A 22,542-nucleotide genomic window follows, 5' to 3' on the forward strand; every position below is an offset into this window, starting at 1 on the left:
CACCCCTCCCCCTGCATCTATGGCAAACTAAGCAAAGCGAGGTTTGAAGCATTTATTCTTTCAAATCCTATAAATATGCCCATAGTACAGTTTTATATGCAAACTCAAGTTATGAATGACATATTTTGTGCTAAAGCGTCAAAGCATCTTCAAAAGTATCATCAAAGCATCAAAAGCATTATTTTATTTAATTAATTATTTAATTTGTATCCCACCCTCCCCACAAAGCAGGCTCAAGGCAGCTCACACGAATTAACATACAAATAACAATTAAAATCCACATAAAATGGGTTTACTAGAAAAGTATTACATATATTTGCCCCCCTCCGGTGTTTTTGAATAGTCACCCCCACGCCATGCTGGGTGGCTTCGGTATTTCTGGAAATGTTACATTTCCATTTTATTGTTTGTGATTAATGTTCTGGTCACAGACTGTGAGTGAAACCTTAAACCTGTTTCCACCCTTTTGTTGTGTTCTTCCTGAAAAGCCAATCGCAAACAGGACGCAGTATTTTGTTCCAAGATACTGAAAGCCTGGACAACACTTCCAATTACCATTTTAAATTACACAGGGAAGCCACTAAAATTCATAAGCATAAAAGTTCATAAACATAAACACAATTTCAACAGGAAAGAAGAGAGTTGAAAAATAAATAGGGCATGGTTTCCTGTCCTGAAAAACAGTAGCATTCTACAGATAAGATTAGAATTTCAACAGCCAATCCACATACAAAAAAACCTCCTCAGGAAAGCTCCTCCATTAGCATGTTCATAGCCTGGGGAACTCCTACAAGATAATGACTCAGCCCTACCCCACCTTCCTGAGTAGATAGAAATTACCTGCCTACCATTTTTCTTCTCTGAGAGCACTCCATCTTTCTGTGTCATACCTCTGAGGATGCCAGTCACAGTGACTGGCGAAACGTCAGGTCCTACAATGCTAAGACCACAGCCAGACAACCCGGAAAATCTGCAGCAGCTAACCCACGCGGCTGTGTTTGTTTCAGGTGAACACCCAGAGCCCTCGGCATGGCGGGGAGAGTGTGGCGGAAGTGCTGAAAGCCCACGGGGTGCGCCACGTCTTCACGCTGGTGGGGGGACACATCTCCCCCATCCTGGTGGCCAGTGAGAAGCTGGGCATTCGCGTGGTGGACACAAGGCACGAGGCGACGGCCGTGTTTGCGGCGGATGCGATGGCCAGGCTCTCAGGTATCCCTTCCGGGCCCGTTGTTGATGCCGGGTGGTGGCCGGGAGCACGGCATGACTCCTCTTTTCTGGCACAGGGACGGTGGGAGTGGCGGCCGTGACGGCAGGACCAGGGGTGACGAACACCGTGACAGCTATGAAGAACGCCCAGATGGCGGAGTCTCCCGTGCTGTTGATCGGAGGGGCCGCTGCCACACTGCAGAAGGTAGGCTCCTGCAGCTGTTGGCTGTGGATTCAGAGCCGGAAGGAGCAGCTGGGCATGGGGGAAATCGGGGGGGGGCAGCCACCACTGCTGTTCCTCTCGCAGCAAAACAAGAAACACCACTGACTGAAAATAAACAAGTATATAATAATCATATAAGCATAACATCAAGGATAATGTAAATCATTTGGCCAAGATTATGGGTCCTTCTTGACTAACCATTCAGGCTTTGTATATGCCAGCTCTTGAGATTGGGTCCCATTACAGCAATGCTTAAATAAGAATTATTCGAAACGTGGCATCAGGCATCCGGATTACGCGTCGATGATATACACTTCAATGATGATATATACTTCAATTTGGACTTTGATAACTGATATTTGCTTCTATGCTGGAACAAGACACATGGAAAGACTATAGATGGTGCTTCTTCTTATGTTTCATTACTGCACCTTGGCCAAATGATTTACATTATCCTTGATGTTATGCTTATATGATTATTATATACTTGTTTATTTTCAATCAGTGGTGTTTCTTGTTTTGCTTCTTGTACTGTACACTCGCTCCCCCCCCTTTTTTTTGGTTCCTCTTGCAGCAGCAGAAAAAGCAGCTCTGGCTCTGCTGCAGCGATTCCGGGTTGCTTTTCTATGTAAACTTTTTTTGGGGGGGGGGATCACCAGCTCTGTCTCTTTTGCATTTTGCAGTTTTATTCTATTTTTTGTAATTTCATTTTATTTTGTTTGCATTTTTTAAAACCTTTTTTTTTCTCGGCCCGGGAGGGAAAAAAATGTGACTGAAGCTTCCCTGATTGTGCCTGGGGTCATTTTTATTTTATTTATTTTATTTTATTCGATTTCTATCCTGCCTTGCCTAACAAGCAGGCTCAAGGCGCCGTACAATAATAATTTTCCAATAAAAACAGATGAAATTCTAACAATTTTGGAACCCCCATGTGCATCGTGCATTTTCTGGAAACCCCCCCTAAAAAAAACCCCAGATTTTTTTTGTCTGTGGGGCGGTGTTCTTCAGTGGGGGGGGCATTGCCCCCAAATTTAACGCCCCCCCCAATGGCTATGGGGCTGCTGCTGAGTGGTCTGATCCGTGCTTCTGTAACCTCACAGTTGGATTGCTGCAATATGCTCTACATGGGACGACCCTTGAAGGCAACTCGGAACATCCATAAGCCCATTTTGGAACAGCTACATCAATTTGTTTCCGAGCTGAGTTCACGGTGCTGGCCATGACCTTTAAAGGCTTTCATGATGCAGGGCCCGCACATTTGGACTGTCCCCTTCCACAGGTCCCTGTGTGCCAGATACAGTTCTCAGACGGCCATCTGTGGGCTCTCCTTCCACTTAGGGTGGCCTGTCTGGCATCAACCAGAGCCCAGGCCTTTTCCGTTGCACCTCTGGCTCTGTGGGGTGGGCTCCCTGGAGAGGTTTGGTGGGGAGGAATCCCCTCTTTGGAGATCTTGAGGAGGTAATGCTAAGCCTGCCTGTTTGCCTGGGCTTCGGAGGGGGGTTGAATTGGTAGACATCTTTTAAGGGGGGAGGGAGGGGGAGATTTGGGGTTTGCTATTTTATTTTTAGGCTGCAGTGGCTCAAGTGGTTAAGACGCTGAGCTGCAGACTGGAAGGTCGGTAGTTCAGCAGTTTGAGACCTGAGTTGCCGCGTGGCAGAGTGAGCGCCCATCTCCGGCCCCAGCTCCTGCCAACCTAGCAGTTCGAAAGCAAGGAATTGCAAGTAGATAAATAGGGACCACTTTGGTGGGAAGGTGACAGCGTTCCGTGTGCCTCGGTGTTTAGTCACGCTGGCCACATGACCACGGAGAAGTCTTCGGACAGCGCTGGCTTCTTTGGCTTGGAAGTGGAGATGAGCACCGCCCCCTAGAGTCGGATCCGACTGGCTTTCGAGCAAGGGAAACCTTTGCCTTATTTTATTTTTGGTCCTCACTGAAAACAGTTGTAACTATTATTATAAGTTGCCCTGAACCATGAGGAAAGGCGGGATATGAGTGATTTAATAAGCATTCAGACTTCATCTGGTCTTTTCCTGTTCTCCATCGTTGCCCCTCAAACACTGGACCCGGGCAGTGTCTCTCTGACTGGTGGGCACCGTATGTGTGCATTGGAGGGCTGGACCGCCTGTATGTGTGCGGCAAGGGTGGTGAGGGCATGAGTGAGGTCTCTTTTCTTCTCTTCCCCCTCCCCCCCAGGGGCAAGGGGCTCTCCAGGATATCGACCAGCTGTCACTCTTTAAGCCGCTCTGCAAATTCTGTGCCACGGTGAAGACCGTGCGGGAGATTGTCCCCGTGCTGCGGAAGGCCATCGCCATCGCTCAGAGCGACACGCCAGGTACGCTGCAGGCTTGCTGCGAGGCTGTGCCGCTTGACCCTGCTTGTAGTCAGTTTGGTGTAGGTATGCAGGACAAGGGAAAAAGGAATGTGATTCCTGAATGTGAGTTCTGACATTTCCTCTGTGGACTCTAATCTGGGAGAACCACTGCTGGATCTCCTGAGGGCACCTGGTATTTTTGGCCACTGTGTGACACAGAGTGTTGGACTGGATGGGTCACTGGCCTGATCCAACAATGCCTTCTCTTACGTTCTTAACCGGGTTAGATTCCCTACTTCTCCTCCACATTGCAGCTGCTGGTGTGACCCTGGGTCAGTCACAAGTTCTCTCAGAGCTGTTCGATCAGGAGCAGTCCCCAAAAGAGCTCTCTCAGCCCCACCTACCTCACAGGGTGTCCGTTGCGGGGGAGGAGAAGGGAAAGGAGACTGTAAGCCGCTCTGAGGCTCCTTAGAGTAGAGAAGGGCGGGGGGTATAAATCCAATCTCCTCTTCTTCACGTGACATTGCTGTCGCAGCCACAAAATGGCTGACTGTGTCTTTCCTTCCTGCCACCTTCGTCTCTCATCAATAGTGGGGAAGGTGGAAGTGAAAGCTTTTTGGCACTGTTGTAAAAGCACCCCAAAGAAAAGAATGCATCACGCCTGTGGGGGTGGGGGGGGGCTGGCTTTGTGCCTGCGCAGAGCTTTGGTTTGGCAGGGGGCCCGCCCTGTATTCTCAGCTTTGCAGGCCTGAGGGAGGAGTTGCAGTCACCCACTCAGTATTTTCATCTACTATAGCAGCAACACTCGGTAACGTTGGCTTCAGGGACTCCTCTGCGGGCTAGTTTTTCTTACGCGCACACACAGTCATTTCCCCCCTCCTTCTTTCAACTCAAGTTTTCTTATCTTTTCTATGCCTCTTTAATTTTGTTGTCCTTAAATGCCCCGCACCAATGACACAGAAGCTAACTTTTAGCCAGTTTGGTGTGCTGGTTAAGTGCGGTGGACTCTAATCTGGGAGAACCGGGTTTGATTCCCCATGCCTCCACATGCAGCCAGCTGGGTGACCTTGGGTCAGTCACAAGTTCTCTCAGAGCTGTTCTCTCAGAGCTCTCTTAGCCCTACCTGTCTCACAGGGTGTCTGTTGTGGGGAGGGGAAAGGAGATTATAAGCTGCTCTGAGCGAAGGGGGGGGGTATAAATCCAATCTTCTCCTCCTCCTTCCTCTTCTTCTTGAGAGCCAGTGTAGTGTTTAGGAGTGTGGACTGTAATCTGGGAGAACCGGGTTTGATCCCCCACTTCTCCACATTCAGCCAGCTGGGTGACCTTGGGTCAGTCACAAGTTCTGTCGGAGCTGTTCTCTCACGAGCAGTCCTCAAAGGAGCTCTCTCAGCCCCACCGACCTCACAGGGTGTGTGTCGTGGGGAGGGGGAAGGGAAAGGAGTTTGTTAGCCACTCTGAGTATAAATCCAGTCTCTCCTTCTTTCTTTAAACCATGTTTGCTGTACAGTGGAAAACTCATCGGCTGGCCATGATCAGAGTTTGCTTGAAGAGCAGCACGTGGACCCTTTTCAGAGGGTAGCCGTGTTGCTCTGTAGTAGAACAGCCCAATTTGAGTCAAGTTGTGCCTTCAAGACCCAACGAGATTTTCCGGGTACCAGCTTTTGAGAGTCAGGGATCGCTGACTCTTGAAAACTCATATCCCGGAAGTGTTATTGGTCTCTAGGGTGCTCTGGGACTCGAATCTGGATGTTCCAGCAACACAGCCTTGCATCCTCTGCCTGAAGTTTTACCGAACAGGCAAGGCACAACCAGTCTTTCTGGCTCCAGGCCACTCTTTGGGGCGTTGCCCTTCCTTCCTCTGAAACGATAGCTGGAAAATGGATATGAAGAAGAAGAGATTGGATTTATACCCCGCCCTTCACTCGGAGTCTCAGAGCGGCTGACAAACTCCTCCCCCTCCCCACAACAGACATCCTGTGAGGTAGGTGGGGCTGAGAGAGCTCTTTTGAGGACTGCTCGTGAGGACTGCTCTGACAGAACTATGGCTTGCACATTCATCTGTTCAGCCTTGGTGCTGATGATCCACCCGTCGCCATCCTCGTGGCACGGATTCTGCGAAGATTTTGCGAGATTTGATGAGCCTATATCTTCACCATATTATAGTAAGCAAAGCAGCTTTCGGGTTATTGTTTTAAGACTCCTTTTAGGGATTTTCTCTAAACCCAAGTCATACACAGAGAAATCTCTCCTAATCTCTTCTGCAACTTCCATCCAGAGAAATACTCATCACAACAATGCATTTTTATAGAAGAATATCAGTCATCTTACTCCGAATCTCTTATATTATAATTGTGTTTTTATCATTTATATAAGTGATTATGTCATACACTGTTAAGAACCAAACACGTGCGTCTAAGAGTACACCTGATGTCCTCATTGTCTTTTCTAAAGCAAGATAAGAGGCCCAATTACTCTCAACAACACTCTCTGGCAGTGATTTGTTTATTGAGAAATAGTTATGTTCCAGGCCAGACCAGTACTATGTCGGAACTGGGGTTCTGGCGGGAGAAACCAAAGATATAGACAGTTCAAACAGCCCCCCCCCTCAGTTACATCCATTCACACCCCACAACCTTCCGCCTAGCTTTCGTGCGCTCTACACCCGCATCTGTGAATATATGGTTAGCAAGCGCAGTCAGGCTCCAAGGTCATTCCAGACTAAGGAGGTATCGTAGGAAGAGTTACATCGCCACGACAACAGAGCCATTCACACACTCACTCACACCCCGCCTTTAGGAATTGCCATCACTCTGCAAGCCCCACATCCCCCAAACCATGGCAATGTCAGGTTCCACAGCCAACAACTGAGTACACGCTTATCAGAAAGGTTATACTTTATTGCAGAGCTATAGATGCATTAACAAAGTCACTGTTAGGAATGGCGTCGCCCCTACAAGCATAATGGGATATAGCAGTGGTGGCGAACCTATGGCATGGGTGCCAGAGGTGGCACTCAGAGCCCTCTCTGTGGGCACGCGTGCCATCGCCCCAGCCAGGCCCAGACCATCATTAAAGTGTCGAATTCTCTGCCAAATAATTTTAAGTAAATGAAACCATTTGGGATTGCTTTCCTTACTTTGTTTGGATCATCTTAAGTTAATGTACGAGTTGTTTTTTCTAAAGTAAAACCTCAGTATTCAGGTTAAATTGCCGTGTTGGCACTTTGCGATCAATAAGTGGGTTTTGGGTCGCAGTTTGGGCACTCGGTCTCTAAAAGGTTCGCCATCACTGGGATATAGGGTATTCGTATGCACACACCCCCTTCCCTAGGCCAATTAGCCACATTCCCGTGCGTGGGAGAAGGAGCCTTAGGCCGTTAGAGCCAAAGCTTGAGAACCGAAAGCGCTCCCACGGTTCCCTGAATCCCAGGCACTACACACCACCGGCAAGGCCATAGATAAGCAAGCGTTACAGAAGCAAAGAAGGAATGCAGCGGTGCTTGGTACACAGGGCAAGCAAGCACCCCACCCCCACCCATTATGGCAGCATAGCTGACAGGCAAGCGAGAGTCCGAGTCTGACACAAACTTAACTCATAATTTTCATTAAGGCAAGGAATCTATTTTTTTTTTGGCCACTGTTTCAATTAGCTGTCAGAGATCAAAGACGAGCCTTATGCAACCTGATTTCAGCAGTAGTTAAACTCGTCTTAGTATGAGCTCACAGCTACAGGAAAATACGCCTGATCGGCCGGGAGCGTTACGATACAATCAAAATACTCCTACAGTCAGATCCAAGAAGCGTGACAATCCTTTCCCCTTGTATCACTCTTATGCATACTTAACACCCAGGTTCCATTTGGTTACAGCTTCCCAGATTTATTTGTCTGGCAGTAGAAGACTGAGCAGCACTAGTACACGGTGATTCTCTGTGATCTCGCCTCTGTCCCTGGAGGGTTTCCAAGAAGCGCATGGCGATAGTTGCGGAGCATCCTTGTCAGTGAGAGAGAACTAGGTTTCCCTCTGCAGACTGGCTCCTCACAGCTCCATGTCATCTTTCCCTCTGTCACCATGCGCCAGTGTGTTCCTTTTGCTTCCTTGGGCCTACGGGTCAGTGGGGAGAACTCCCATCCATATTCTGGGCGACTCTTGCCGCTTATAATCACATGCCCCGAGGCACTGGGACTTCTGTTGCAGCATGGCGGTCTGCAGGGGTCATTTTGTAGAAAAAGGGGTGCAGGGGCTCACTAGCACAACTCATTAGCATAACTTATTTGCATATGCCACACCCCCTGACATCGCCGGAAGTGTGTCAGAAGGCAACACCCACTGCTCAGGCTCCACTGGACTGTTTTGGATTGCTAGCTATTGGGGGGGGGGAGAACGTGCAGCTCTGTCCTCGCAGAGGAGGGAGAGCTTGTACCTGAATAAAACTTGGTCTTAAAGGTGCCACTGGACTGTTTTGGACTGGGGGTGGGGGGGCTCTGCAACTTACCTGGCTGCTTCTTGCCCTGACTGAGGGCTGCTGGGAGCAGGGGGTGGGGCTTGTTGCATGTGCCCGCCCCCCAGGCTCTTTACTGCCGGAGCTCCGCTCCTGTGCGCTCCTGCAGGAAATGACCCCTGGCGGTCTGCCAGGCGGAACTGGTGTCTTTAACTTAATGCACTGTTCCTTTTTGGGAAGAACTGAGTGGGAAGGCTCCTCCTCTTCAGCATGCACAATCTGGACTGTGCCTGGGAAGAGGGAGGCGTCCCCATCCCTGAAAGCTGGCTCTAGAAGTTTCCTGACTGAAGCGTTGCAGTTTTTCATAAAAATCACCATAGAGTGAAATACGAGCTACCGATTCAGGTCTCCTTGCTCGTGATAGGGAATGTTTGCAGATCTCCCAGTAGGACGTTAAATCGAGCGAGCATGAGGGCTCAACATAGTTGAGGAGGACTAAGCTGTGAGAAGTAAGCAACAGATGCCCTGTGATCAGGGGTGACGCCAGACGCCAGGGGAGAGCGTGTCTTACGTGCTAGAGAACAGAGAATTTGTTGTTCAGTGTCTCAGAGTCTCTGTTTCACAGTTCTGTATGCTTGGCTTTCAGTTAACATAAGAAGAGAGTTGAGGGGAACACCTATAGATTGTATTTTCCAGTGGATCTGGTGTGCCCAACTAGGTATTGGACTTATATCCCTCCCTTCACTACCTGAAGGAGTCTCAGAGTGACTTACAATCTCCTCTCCTCTCCCCACATCAGACAGCTTGTGAGGTAGGTGGGGCTGAGTGAGCTCTCTTGAGGACTGCCCTTGAGAGAACAGCTCTGAAAGAATTTATGACTGACCCAAGGTCACGCCAGCAGCTGCAAGTGGAGGAGGAGTGGGGAATCAACCCTGGGTCTCCCAGATCAGAGTCCGCACATTTCACCACCACACCAAACTGGCTCACCACACCAAACTGGCAAGAGAGAGGACCTCTTTGATCGCCAAACCAGAACATTTAAAAGCATTCCCCGACTGCGGTGCACCTCAACCGCTGATATTGTCTTATTCTGTCTGGCACCCCTCATTATTTGGGAGGGGGGAATCCCGTGTTCAAAACATGGGCTTCCTGTGGGTAGTCCCGTCCCCCCCAGCGACTGCATGTGGAGGAGTGGGAAATCAAACCCAGTTATCCCAGATTAGAGCCCGCGCTCTTAACCACTACACCAAGCTGGCTCTCAAGGAGGTGTGTGACCAAGTGGGGACGTGCCTTGAGACATAAGGGAGGAGCTTCCCATTTGAGAGGGCTGCCGGCACGCCTCTCGTAGTGTTTTGGCTCGCCTCGGCCTTTGTGAGCAGATAACGACATGTCGTCCACTGCCTTGTTTGTTTTTGCCAAGTTCCTAAAGGTGCCAACAGACCAATGCTCCCTCTTAAGCTGTGGAGTGTTACGAGCAAAAATTCTACTCTGTGAGCTCCTGGTATTAAAGTTGTGAGCGAGCGATTTGGCTACTGCATAAATTAGTTTGCTCTGGAGCCCTCCTTCCTGAGCTGAGACAAAAATGCGTGAGCCGGAGGCTAAGAAACTGTGAGCTGGCTCACACTGACTCAGCTTAGAGGGATCACTGCACTAGACGCCAGCTTTGTTTTTTAAGACAGTGTTCCCGTTCTCACACTTAGGCTAGGCCAGATATCAAGCCTCAGGGGGCACGAGGGAGCCCAGTGCGTCCTCTGTTCTGTCTCTTTCCCCTGAGCGATTGTTTAGGTGGACGGAATGTCAGGCAGAGAACACCCAAAGCCTTGGAGCAAGTTGTTGTCGGAAGCACCGAGTGCCACTCAGCCTGCTTTGGCGAGAGACGCTTTGCTGGCAGTCGCAGGACTGTGCAAGAAAAGCAAGTTCCTTTTGTGGAGGAGTCTTGGGTGATAGTTCCTCAGGAGCAGAAGGGGGGGGGGCGTTACAGCAGCTTGCCCCACAGGATCTCTTTGTCCTCTGGGCTGTGGTGGTGCTTAGAGGTCAGTTAACCCCCTCGACCTCGTCTGATTCAGCGGGAGAAGGAGAGCCGTCTCTTAACCTGTGTTTCGGACTTCTGGGGCTCGTGGGCGGTCTTCAGGCTGCAGCATCTAATATCTGGCTGTCCAAGGTTTTCACGGTCGAGGGCGGAGAAGTCCCGTAGCTTCTTTTCTGGGTTTGGTGGGATGCTTGCCCCTCAGCTGGGGGGGGAGGGGTGACTACCCACAGGAAGCCCATGTTTCGAACACGGGATTCCCCCCTCCCAAATAATGAGGGGTGCCAGACAGAATAAGACAATATCAGCGGTTGAGGTGCACCGCAGTCGGGGAATGCTTTTAAATGTTCTGGTTTGGCGATCAAAGAGGTCCTCTCTCTTGCCAGTTTGGTGTAGTGAGCCAGTTTGGTGTAGTGGTTGAGTGTGCGGACTCTGATCTGGGAGACCCAGGGTTGATTCCCCACTCCTCCTCCACTTGCAGCTGCTGGCGTGACCTTGGGTCAGTCATAAATTCTGTCAGCGCTGTTCTCTCAAGAGCAGTTCTCAAGAGAGCTCTCTCAGCCCCGCCTCCCTCACAGGGTGTCTGTTGTGGGAAGGGGGAGGGAAAGGAGATTGTAAGCCACCCCGAGACTCTGAGTGAAGGGCAGGGTATAAATCCAATTTCTCCTTCTCTTCTTCACTGTGGTAGCAGCAGGCATCAAAGCAACATTTTAAAAAAAAATCTGTACAGCCAGTCAGAAGCCTCGCTGGGCGAAAGCATCACCTGGTCCCGCCCACTTTCTGGAGACCCTTGGCGGGCGCCAGGAAACATATCAGCAAGCACTGTAGCGCCTACAGGGACCATGCTAGGGGTCCCTGGTCTAGCTGCACGTCCTGAGAGGGAATTCAGCCTTTTCCCTTCTTCTGTTTTCCCATCTTGAAACAGTCCTCAGAGCCGGGGGTACCGCTGGGGGGAGCCCACATGTATTTTCAGGGACACGTGGTTTCCCCCAAATAGCAGCACTCCCCCACCCACCCCATCGTTGGACGTTTGAGAAAATGGCCCAGGCAGAATGCGGAAGCCCCTTTTCAGTGTGAGCTGGGCTCTTGGGAGCGTGTCCCTCCTTATGCGATGGCTCCGTGTCAGGCACAAGGTGGGGACCCCAGGCCCCCATCTGCGCAGTCCGATGTGTGAAGAGGCCCCGGCTGCTGTCTTGCAGGTCCCGTGTTCGTGGAGTTCCCTCTGGACGTCTTGTACCCCTATCATCTGGTCAAGAAGGAGATCTTGAAAGCGGAGGCTCCCAAGGGCCTGGTGGGAAAACTGGTGAACTGGTGAGTTTACTGGAGTACGCAGCGGTCAGCGAAGCTGGCATCTGGTGCATTGTTCTGGGGGGGAGGCAGCAATTCAGGGGGGTCTTATTTGCTTATTTTCATCTGTAGCCCACTTTTCTCCCTGGGACTCGGGGGATCACAAGCGCGATAGAACCGTTCAATCGAATCAATGGGCTCCTTTTGTAGCAGGAACTCCTTTGCATATTAGGTGACACACCCCTAATGTAGAGCTTAAAATAGCCCCTGTGAGAAGAACTCCGTAAACTCTTGGAGGATTGGCTACATTAGGGGGTGTGTCGCCTAATATGCAAAGGAGTTCCTGCTACAAAAAGATAGATAGATAGATAGATAGATAGATAGATGGCTCTTTTTGTAGCAGGAACTCCGTTGCATATTAAGCGACACACCCCCAATGTAGCCAATCCTCCAAGAGCTTACAGTAGCCCCTGTAAGAGGAGCTCTGTAAACTCTTGGAGGATTGGCTACATTAGGGGTGTGTCGCCTAATATGCAAAGGAGTTCCTGCTACAAAAAGAGCCCAAGTAAGGGGGTATTCTTGCATATGTGCACCTTCCCTTTCTTCCCACAGTGAAGATCCTTGCGCTGTGGTGGTGCCGCGGCTGCAGAAACAGCTTTAAAAGAAATTGGCATGGACATTTATATCTCAAGCACCCAGTCAGAAACCCTACTGGGCAAAAGCCCCACCTGGCCATGCCCACTTTCTAAAAACACTTGGTGGGCGGCATGGTGCCCACGGGCACCGCATTGAGGACCCCTGACATAGACAGATTTGTTGTGCCTTTTGTTAGTTTGGTATAGCAAACGTAAAAACTCTGTCTTAAATCTCTTAGGTTGTGCAAGGACAATTTGTGCTAAAGAAAGGTTTGCTCAGTTCTTGTGGACAGTTTGGAGGTACATGCATGACTTGAAAAGAAAATCAGAGAAGCAAAGCTATGATCGCCCATGCTGATGAAAGAACTTGAAAGCTTGCACACATGTGCATTTTTTGCCTGTTCTAATAGGCTTTTGTCTTTCAGTTATGGCGCACATAAAGTTTTATCAACGGATTTTCTAGTGGGATAAAATGCAGGGCTGTTTGATGGTCTAATGAGGGCCTTGCTATCGTGCGGTCTCCCCGGAAGACCTAGAGTGGTTTCAAATAAGTCATGTATAGCATTTTTATCAAACTCGGGCAAGTCCCCATTGAGATGCTTACCCTTCATTCTCAGTTGAACCTGTCCTATTGCACTAGGTGGGTGGGAATTTTTGCCTAAAGGTGGCAGCTTTTTATCCTTTTCTGCCAGCAAGTCCATAAACATCCAGACTTCTGAGTGATTGGTTGGTAGGCAAGCGCTCATATTTTGTGGCAGTGGAAAAAGAGCAAGAGTGTAGTAGCACCATAACTAAAGGTAAAGGTTCCCTTGCTCGAAAGCCAGTCGAATCTGACTCTAGGGTTGCGGTGCTCATCTCCGTTTCAAAGCCGAAGAGCCCGCGCTGTCCGTGGTCATGTGGCCGGCATGACTAAACACCAAGGCGCACGGAACGCTGGTACCTTCCCACCGAAGTGGTCCCTATTTATCTACTTGCAATTTCTTACTTTCAAACTGCTAGGTTGGCAGGAGCTGGAACTAGAGACGGGAGCTCACTCCGTCACGCGGTGCACTCGGGTCTCGAACTGCTGAACTACCGACCTTCCACAGCCTGCAGTTCAGCGTCTTAACCACTTGAGCCACCGTAGCACCATAAAGACTAGCAAAAATTGTGGCAGGGAATGAGCTTTCATGAAGAAGTGAGCCGTGACTCACAAACCCCCCCCCCCCCCGGCCACCAATGGTCTTAGTCTTTAAGGTGCTCCTGGACTCTTGCTCCTTTGTACTGCTACAGACAGACTGCACTACTGTGTCTGCTCATGGTTTGGGCAGCAAAGCAGAAGCCGAACTTCCGTGTCTTCTCCGCCGCGGACTGCGTTCTCCTGTGCATGTTAGTTTCTCAGTTTCAGTGGCCACGGCGTCTTTCCTCCCTCACCTAGGTATCTGCGCAACTACCTGGCGAACCTGTTTTCTGGGGCTTGGGAGGCGAGGGACATTTCACCTCTGCCCGTAAGGATGCCGCGTGCCACGAAGGAGCAGGTAGGTGAGACTCAATAGAGAAGGCATCAAGGGGGAAGCCCACTGTGTCCAAAACCCAACTGAGCTCAATTGAAAAAATGAGAGTGGGAAGCAGAGAGTATAATTCCCGCCCCCCCAGTCATCAGTCATTCTTTCTTTTTTGAAACATTTAAATTTTATTGCTGATAAACAAGTACAGATACCACAGTAGTCAATACAAATTCAAAACATCTGAGAGCAATTGAGGAATACAAATATCAGTACAATAATAGCAATAACAACACGTTGTGAAAAGTAGACTTAATAATCAATGCAAAGCGTGTATCAATAAATCAAGTTTAATGTGTTCCAAAGAGAGGAATATTCAGTTTGATTAGATAAGTATTCCAAGAAAGGAAACCATGTTGAAGTAAAATCCGAATGCAAAGGATCTTTTTGTCCAGACAGGACAGAGTCCGAAAGTGTGTCCATTAAGCAAAATTCACACACCTTGAACAGCCATTCAGTAACAGTTAAATTCTTGGAAAAGAAAGGAGTTTGTAAGTGAGACTCCAAGTGAAGGGCGGGGTATAAATCCAATCTCCTCCTCCTCCTCCTCCTCCTCCCTCTTCTTCCTCCTCCTTCCTCTTCTTCCTCTTCTTCCTCTTCCTCTTCCTCTTCTTCCTCTTCCTCCTCCTCTTCTTCCTCTTCCTCCTCTTCTTCTTCCTCTTCCTCCTCCTCTTCCTCCTCTTCCTCCTCCTCCTCCTCTTCTTCCTCCTCCTCCTTCTCTTCCTCCTCCTCCTCCTCCTCCCCCCCCGTAGAGAACCAGACCCACTCCTGCTCCCAACACAGTGTCGCTGCTGAAGAGCCGGGGTCCATCCTAGCTCAGCCCCTCACTCGAGCCTCGTTCCCTTTGCAGGTGCAGCAGTGCGTGGAGCTCGTCAGCCGAGCCAAGAAGCCGGTCATCCTCCTCAGCAGCCAGGTGACCTTGCCCCCAACGCCGGTAGAGGTACTCAGGTGAGGTGTGCTCTGTGGCCTTCAGAGGCGTTCGAGGAAGGCCCCACCTGCAATTCTGTCCCTCTGTAGAGATCCCATCTGCATGTGCAACTGAGTACCAGTTTAAGGAAGGCCCCACCTGCAATTCTGTCCCTCTGTAGAGATCCCGTCTGCATGTGCTACTGAGTGCCAGTTTGGTGTCGTGGTTAGGAGCGCGGACTCCAATCTGGGAGGAAGAGGAGAAGAAGAAGAGGAGATTGGATTCATACCCCGCCCTTCACTACCCAGAGGAGTCTCAGAGTGGCTTAGGAACTCCCTCCCCTTCCCCCCCCCACAACAGACACCCTCGCTGCAGAGCTGCCCTTGAGAGAACAGCTCTGAGAGAACTTGTGACTGACCCAAGGTCACACCAGCAGCTGCATGTGGAAGAGTGGGGAATCAAACCCGGTTCTCCCAGATTAGAGTCCGTGCACTTAACCACTACACCAAACTGGCTCTCAGTTTGATTCCCCACTCCTCCTCCACGTGCAGCTGCTGGTGTGACCTTGGGTCAGTCAGAAGTGTTCTCAGAGCTGTTCTCTCAAGAGCAGTCCTCGAAAGAGCTCTCTCAGCCCCACCTACTTCACAGAGTGTCTGCTGTGGGAAAGGGAAGGCCGCTCTGACATTCCTTTGGGTGGTGAAGGGCGGGGTATAAATCCAATCTCCTCTCTCCCTCTCTTCATCTCGGCTGTGGCACTGGAATGTGTGACTAGGCCTTGTGGTAGACTGCTACTGGCTGAAGCGCACCGTCGCCGCTTAGGGGAGGAAGTCTGTGAATGGGTAGCCAAAGCAAGAAGGGGGAACCAAAGGGGAAGGCTGGGGTCTGTGTTAGTGCTGGCGGGGCCTCTGCCGGTGCTGGTGGGTCCCCTTGTCCTCAGAGGCCTCCGCTTTCCTTGCAGAGCCGCTTTAGAAGGCCTGGGCATTCCGTGCTTCTTGGGAGGCATGGCCCGTGGCATGCTGGGAAAGGATAGCCCCCTGCACATCCGTCAGAACCGCAAAGAGGCCCTCAGGGAGGCAGATGTGGTAATCCTGGCAGGTAACCGAGCGCCTCGGGCTGAATTTTCATTTCATTTCATTTATTTATTGAGAACCTTCCTCCCCTGTGGAACTTTTGAGGTGTCTTACGATGTAAATAAAGTTACTATTTTTAAAAAAGATTACAAACCATGTAAATAAAACAGCAATAATTAAAAAAAAAAACCCTAAAAGGTCACAATTTTAAAAACTCCAATTAGGACTGCCGATGAATTAAAAAATGCGAAACCACTCAAACGCAGTCCTGAATGAGAACTAAGTCCGAGTCCAGTGGCACCTTGAAGGCTAACAGAGTTCTGGAATCAAACTTTGCTGGTCTTCAAGGTGCCCCTGGACTCAAACTCTGGGAATCTGGAGTCTTAAATCAAACTGTCTCCAGCTGCCTCCTAAAGGTGAAAAGGGAGGGGGGCCAGGCGCACCTCCTCGGGGAGGTCGTTCCATAACTGTGGGGTTGCCACCACCGAAAAGGCCCTGTCCTCGTGTGCCCACCAGACGAGCTTCTTTGATTGGTGGGACAGTGAGGAAAAGGGGCCTTTCTGTGGACGTATTTGGGGATGTTGGGGGCGGGGGGTGTTCAGAGATGGGCAAGTATTGACATAGGCAGGGCCGTAACCAGGATTTTTCAGTTTGTGGGGTGATTTTTTTTTTTCTGAACGGGCCACCCATTATGCAATTTTTTTTTTTCTCGTGGGGCGCGCACACTCATACTCTTCAGCCAGAATAAACAGTGCATCCTCCATTCCCAAACAAGTTTGGCACGGCATGGGAGCACCACGGGGCTTGCCAGCCACGAGAGAGAGAGGCGTGAAAAATAAAAAAGAAAAAGGGGAGGGGGGGGGGGGGGGAGCTGGTCTGGATGGGAAGTCAGTGGGCCTTGGCAGTAAATCGGGGGCTGGGCCCCAAGCGGCCCCACTGTAGCTATACAGGTGTCTAAGAACACAGTGATTCACTTAGAATCATAGAATGTCAGAGTGGGAAGGGGCCTTGCAGGTCATCTAGTCCACCCCCCTGCACTCTTCAGGAGCACAGCCGAAAGATAGCCCTACAACATACCCGAAAGATGGTCGTCCAGCCTCCGCTTGAAAACGTCCAGTGAAGGAGCATCCACCACCTCCCACGGCTCAACCACTCTGACAGTTAGGAAGTTTCTCCTGATATTTAGCCAGTATCGACTCCCTTGTCATTTCCACCCATTAGATCTAGTCTTGCAATCCGGAGCAAGAGAGAATAGATCTGCTCCGTCTTCTACCTGACAGCCCTTCAGATACTTGAAGACTGCAATCATGTCCCCTCTAAGCCTTCTCTTTCCCAGGCTAAACATACCCAGCTCTTTCAGCCTTTCCTCGTAAGACTTGGATCCCAACCCTCTCACCATCCTGGTTGCCCTCTTCTGGACACGCTCGAGCTTGTCAACATCCTTCCTAAAATGTGGTGCCCAAAACTGGACACAGTCCTCCAGGTGAGGCCTGACCACAGCAGAATAGAGCGGAACTACCACCTCCCGTGATCTGGACACAACGCTTCTGTGAACGCATCCTAAGATTGCATTAGCTTTCTTCGCAGTCACATCGCACTGCAGGCTCATGTTTAGCTTGTGATCAACCAGAACACCTAGATCCCTTTCACATGTGCTGCTGTCAAGCCAAGTCCCTCCCATTCTATATCTGTCCCTTTGATTGTTCCCACAAACTCTTTTCTCCAGGTACCGTCTGTGATTTCCGCCTGTCCTTTGGCCGTGTCCTGAGCAGGCGTAGCAAGGTCATTGCCGTCAACAGAGACCGGGCGCAGCTGCTGAAGAACGCACGCTTGTTCTGGAAACCCCACTTGGCCATTCAAGGTCAGTGGCCCACCGGGATCTCTGGTGTGGGAGAAGGCCCCGGCGTTTGGAAGAGAGGGGCTCGCAGAGACGAGAAAGCTGCGCCTCCACCCCCACCCCCCGCCGCGGGTTTCTGTGTTTCAGGCTTCTCGAATTTCTTTCCTACAGGGGATGCGGGGTCCTTCCTGGTGGAGCTGAGCAAAGGCCTTAAGGGATACTCCTGCCCCCAGGAGTGGCCACAGAGCCTGAAGGAGACGGACCGGGTGAAGGAGAAAATAAACAGGTGAGAAACTGTGCAGGTTTTTAATGGTACGAAGGTCCCAGCCCCTGGAGGCAGATGGAAGTTCCCAGTGGGCTCTGATGGCTGTGCCTGTCCGTGGCTCAAAAATGGTGGTCACAGTCACAGAACAGACCGCAAAAAGAAGAAACTGTGAGGTAACTGCGCTAGAAAATATTTCAATAAACAATCACAAAATAAATACAAAAAAAGTGTACAAAAATCATATAAATGCGCAAGGCAGTTGAAAATGGTGTGACGACGGTCTCCGGAATGTTCTATCGTTTCAATACTATTCGTCTTCCGGAAGTGGATGAAAGCAGCGACTCTTGGTCTGTCATTTCAATAAGTAGGTATCAAAGATTTCATTATTATTCACCGATGTCTCATAACTTAGTTGCAAGAAATTCTCTGAAAGAATGTTCCTAGGGCAAAGTGCTTGTGTGTGAAGCTTAAAGAGAGAACATAGTCTGTGTGACTATGGAATTCTGGTTCTATTCAGTATGAATAAAACAAAGAGACTAGCCTGTGAGGCTATATATATGAGTGTATAAGCCTGTCAGAGTGGAGTTTGAGAGTACACGGGGAAAAGACTAAAATCTTTTCCTCCTCATGTCCAAGTTTCATGTTGAGGGAACAGGGGAGACTCCTTTTATGGGCAAGATGCACAGTAACCTACGCAAGTCCCAGGAAGAACAGATCCCCATAACACATACATTTATTAATTTTTAGGGGCTACGAGGCACCTTGTAGAACTCACAAGGGATGGCACTCTCCCGGTTGTCCTAGACATTCATGCCTGCATGTATAACCAGAGTCTACATGATTACACATGCTATAAGCAAGGACACCACAGCTTGTTATTTAGTTTTGTCTTCGCATATCAGTACAGTTCTTCCTCAGGGTCACATAGTCCTCTGAAGTGCCCAGACCCTGGGTCATACTACCAAAAGAGAGAGATTTGGAATTTTTAAATTCCTGGTGACATCAGAAAACTACCTAGTTTATATACGCAAAGAGTGTTTAAAGGTAAACCCGTTTCCCCTATAAGCAAGGACGTCACAGGTGTCTTTTGTTTTTTTAAATCTTGTACCCCAATTTTTAAGCAGGTGCTGTTCTAATTGTTTTAATTTGCATAATGCTTTTTATCCTGCTTTTGCTTATTCTGCTCTTTTACCTTGTTGTGATTTGATGTTATCATGCGAGGGGCAGGGAGACACAGAACTGTTTTAAATTTTTTTTTAAAGAAGTTCTGGAAAGACCCGCAGGTGCTGTTAGCTAGCTCTGCCCTTGGGTCACCGCGTGTTCCTCGGAGGGCGTGCCTGGTGGTGGCCGGCCGCTGACCCTTGTCCCCCCACAGCGACAAGGCGGAGGAGCCGGTGGAGCGGTACCTCAACCCACTGAAGCTGCTGCATCGCGTGGATCGCCTGCTCCCTGAAGACAGCCTGCTGGTGGTGGACGGGGGAGACTTCGTGGGGAGCGCCGCCTACATTGTGCAGCCCACTCGTCCACTGGCTTGGCTGGATCCAGGTAACGTATCAGCAAGAGTGGGGCATGGGCTGGTAATGTTTCTATGGCTGTGGCTCACGCTGGCAGAGCATCTGCTTGGCATGCGGAAGGTCCCAGGTTCAGTCCCCGGCATCTCCAGCTAAGAAAGATCCAGGCAGTAAGTGATGGGAAGGACCTCTGCCTGAGACCCTGGAGAGCTGTAAAGAGGGGCTGTGGCTCACACTGGCAGAGCCTCTGCTTGGCATGCGGAAGGTCCCAGGTTCAGTCCCCAGCATCTCCAGCTAAGAAAGATCAGGCAGTAAGTGATGGGAAAGACCTCTGCCTGAGACCCTGGAGAGCCGCTGCCGGTCTGAGTAGGCAATACTGATTTTAATGGGCCGAGCGTCTGATTCAATAGAAGGCAGCTTCATGTGTTCACATGTGTGGTCACTTGGTCCGGTTAGGAGTGAGGTTGGACTGAACAATCTGGGTTGGCAGAGAGAGACCTTTAGTACCAAACAGGTTATTTGGACATCCTTTTATAATCTGTGTGCATTCCACAGCCGCCTAGCTAGCACCTCCCTCCTACCAACTGCAGAACTGCCAGTTTGGTGTAGTGGTTAAGTGCGCGGACTCTAATCTGGGAGAACTGGGTTTGATTCCCCATTCCTCCACATGCAGCTGCTGGATGACCTTGGGCAAGCCATAGTTCTGTCAGAGCTGTTCTCTCAAGTGCAGTTCTCTCAGAGCTCTCTCAGCCCCTCCTACCTCACAGGGTGTCTGTTGTGGGGAGGGGAAGGGAAAGGAGATTGCAAGCCGCTTTGAGACTCCTTCGGATAGTGAAGGGCCATGGGGTATCAATCCAATTCTCCCCCCCCCCTAAACAATACTTGGCAGGTGCCACAGCACCCCTGGGTGGTGGCCCATTGGGGGCCCTTGCTGTAGCGCATCTTTGTAATGGGATCCTAGAAAGGATGACTGGAGATAGGGCAAGAGGCAAGTTATTGATTTTGTACAAAGAGAGAACGGATAGAACATCAGGAAAATCTTTGGAGCTACAAGAACGATTCTGTCATGGAGGAAGCCTCACCTAGAGGTGGTTGTGCAGGAGTGCCCATCCCTTTGGGGGCCTTGGACGAACCCCAGACAGGAGGCTGCTTTAGATAATGAAGAACAAGAAAAGTCGGGTTTTATACCCTACTTTCCACTCTATCTTAAGGGGTCTCAAAGCAGCTTGCAATCGCCTTCCCTTCCTCTCCCCACAACAGGCACCCTGTGAGGTAGGCGGCGGGGCTGAGAGAGCTCCGAAGGAACTGGGACCGGCCCAAGGTCATCCAGCAGGCTTCATATGGAGGAGGAGCGGGGAATCAGCACTACATCACACTGGCTGGCTGTCTTGGGACAGGAAATGTGAACTAGACAGCTCAGTACTGATTGACTATCTCCTCTCATTCCAGGAGCTTTTGGGACCTTGGGAGTTGGCGGAGGGTTTGCCTTGGGAGCCAAGCTCTGCCGACCGGAGTCTGAGGTCAGTGCGCCATACTAAGAGATCAAGAGATCCGGTGGAGTGTATCCCTCTTGAAAAAGATCACTGTATAATGTCACATTCTTGGGTCCACTTCCAGGCTACCGGTCGAGAAGCTCTGGGGCATTTGGGGGGGGGGAATGGGGGGGGGCTCCCATATCACACATACACCCCCCCCCAACGGTGGTTCCCAGCTACTACAGTGGACCTCGTTTTTCCTCCTTGCCAGGTCTGGATTCTTTATGGGGACGGCTCTCTTGGGTTCAGCGTAATGGAATTCGACACCTTCGTGAGACATAAGGTAAAGTCTCCATCTCGATCACACTGCCTTTCTCTTAGTCCCGTCCTCCTTCCGAGGAGCTCAAAGAAACATGCATGGATTTTGCCTTCTCCATTCGTAACCCTGAAATGAACACTTTCCCAGATTTTTTTCGGGGTGTGTGTGCGCTGGGCACTCGGCGTGGGCGAAGAAGGCAGCTGGGTATGGTTAGGATAGGGAGAGCAGTGGAGACGGTGGCGCCTTTCCCATAAATTCTTGCGTCGCTCAAGAGCCTTTGGCTGGTGCTAGAGTCCAGTGGGCAGCAGTGTTGGTCTCAAGCAATGGCACAAAGATGGAGTCCAGTGGGGCACCTTCAAGACCAACGACGTTTTATTCAAGGTGTGGGCTTCTGTGCGCGTGCACACTGCTTCAGATACCTGAACAGAGTTTGAGTCCAGGGGCACCTTTAAGCAGGGGACATTTTGTAGGAAAAGAGGTGCAGAAGCTCATTAGCATAACTCATTAGCATAACTTATTTGCATATGCCACACCCCCTGACCTCACCGGAAGTGTGTCAGAAGGCAACACCCACCGCTCAGGCTCCACTGGACTGTTTTGGATTGCTAGCTATTGGGGGGGGGAGGAACATGCAGATCTGTCCTCGCGGAGGAGGGAGAGCTTGTACCTGAATAAAACGTGGTCTTAAAGGTGCCACTGGACTGTTTTGGACCAGGGGTGGTGGTGGTGGCTCTGCAGCTTACTTGGCTGCTTCTTGCTCTGACTGAGGGCTGCTGGGAGCAGGGGGTGGGGCTTGTTGCAGGTGCCCGCCCCCTGGGCTCTTTACTGCCGGAGCTCCGCTCCTGTGCGCTCCTGCAGGAAATGGCCCCTGCCTGTAAGGCCAACAAAGTTTAATTCTGGCTATAAGCTTTTGCGTGCGTGCAGAATTAAACTTTATCGGTTCCTTACCCAGAATTATATTTTGTTGGTCTTAAAGGTGCCGTCAGGTTCGATAGTCGGATCACGCCACACAGCGCTTCATAAGAAGCATTCTGTTTATTGGTGGTTCCTAACTACGACACGTGTACGTTCTTCGTCAGGAATGGCCTAAAGCAGCAGGGCACCCCAAGTCATAGTAGGTTCAAAACACCACCACGCCTTACAAGCAGAAGCCGATAAGCATTGTGCAAATGTCCCGCGCGAAAGTAAAGTGAGCGGGAGAAAAGTGAGCCGTTCGTTCCCAGTGGGTCAGGAGCAGCTGGGAAATCAGGGTCAAAAACACATACACAGATAACAAGCCAGACAGGAGCCTTCGCTAGTGTACCAGGGAGGATCACTCCCCACACATTCCAAAACTATGGCAGTGCTAACTGACAAGTGCCAAAGGAGCCCTGCTGGATCAGACCAGTGAGGGTCCCTCTAGTCCAGCATCCTGTCTCTCACACTGGCCAACCGGTTCCTCCAGTGAGCCAGTAACACAGGGCACAGAGGCCGAGGCCTTCCGAAGA

General features: G+C 50.4%; 1 protein-coding gene across 1 annotated transcript in view; it reads left to right on the plus strand.

Moving 5' to 3' along the window:
* ILVBL (ilvB (bacterial acetolactate synthase)-like) overlaps positions 1–22,542 on the plus strand; it is a 30,159-nt gene that overhangs the window by 3,803 nt on the left and 3,814 nt on the right. The window contains exons 2-13 of the mRNA XM_015414126.1: positions 1,008–1,209; positions 1,284–1,411; positions 3,623–3,761; positions 11,405–11,516; positions 13,545–13,644; positions 14,522–14,619; positions 15,537–15,673; positions 17,375–17,509; positions 17,657–17,771; positions 19,126–19,295; positions 20,711–20,781; positions 21,008–21,079. Of these exons, the coding sequence (XP_015269612.1) occupies positions 1,008–1,209; positions 1,284–1,411; positions 3,623–3,761; positions 11,405–11,516; positions 13,545–13,644; positions 14,522–14,619; positions 15,537–15,673; positions 17,375–17,509; positions 17,657–17,771; positions 19,126–19,295; positions 20,711–20,781; positions 21,008–21,079 (1,479 nt within the window). The remainder of the gene's footprint in view (positions 1–1,007; positions 1,210–1,283; positions 1,412–3,622; positions 3,762–11,404; positions 11,517–13,544; positions 13,645–14,521; positions 14,620–15,536; positions 15,674–17,374; positions 17,510–17,656; positions 17,772–19,125; positions 19,296–20,710; positions 20,782–21,007; positions 21,080–22,542) is intronic.

Source organism: Gekko japonicus, unplaced genomic scaffold (assembly GCF_001447785.1).
Source record: "Gekko japonicus isolate JY-2015 unplaced genomic scaffold, Gekko_japonicus_V1.1 scaffold4168, whole genome shotgun sequence".
In the NCBI taxonomy this organism is placed as follows: Eukaryota; Metazoa; Chordata; class Lepidosauria; order Squamata; family Gekkonidae; genus Gekko; species Gekko japonicus.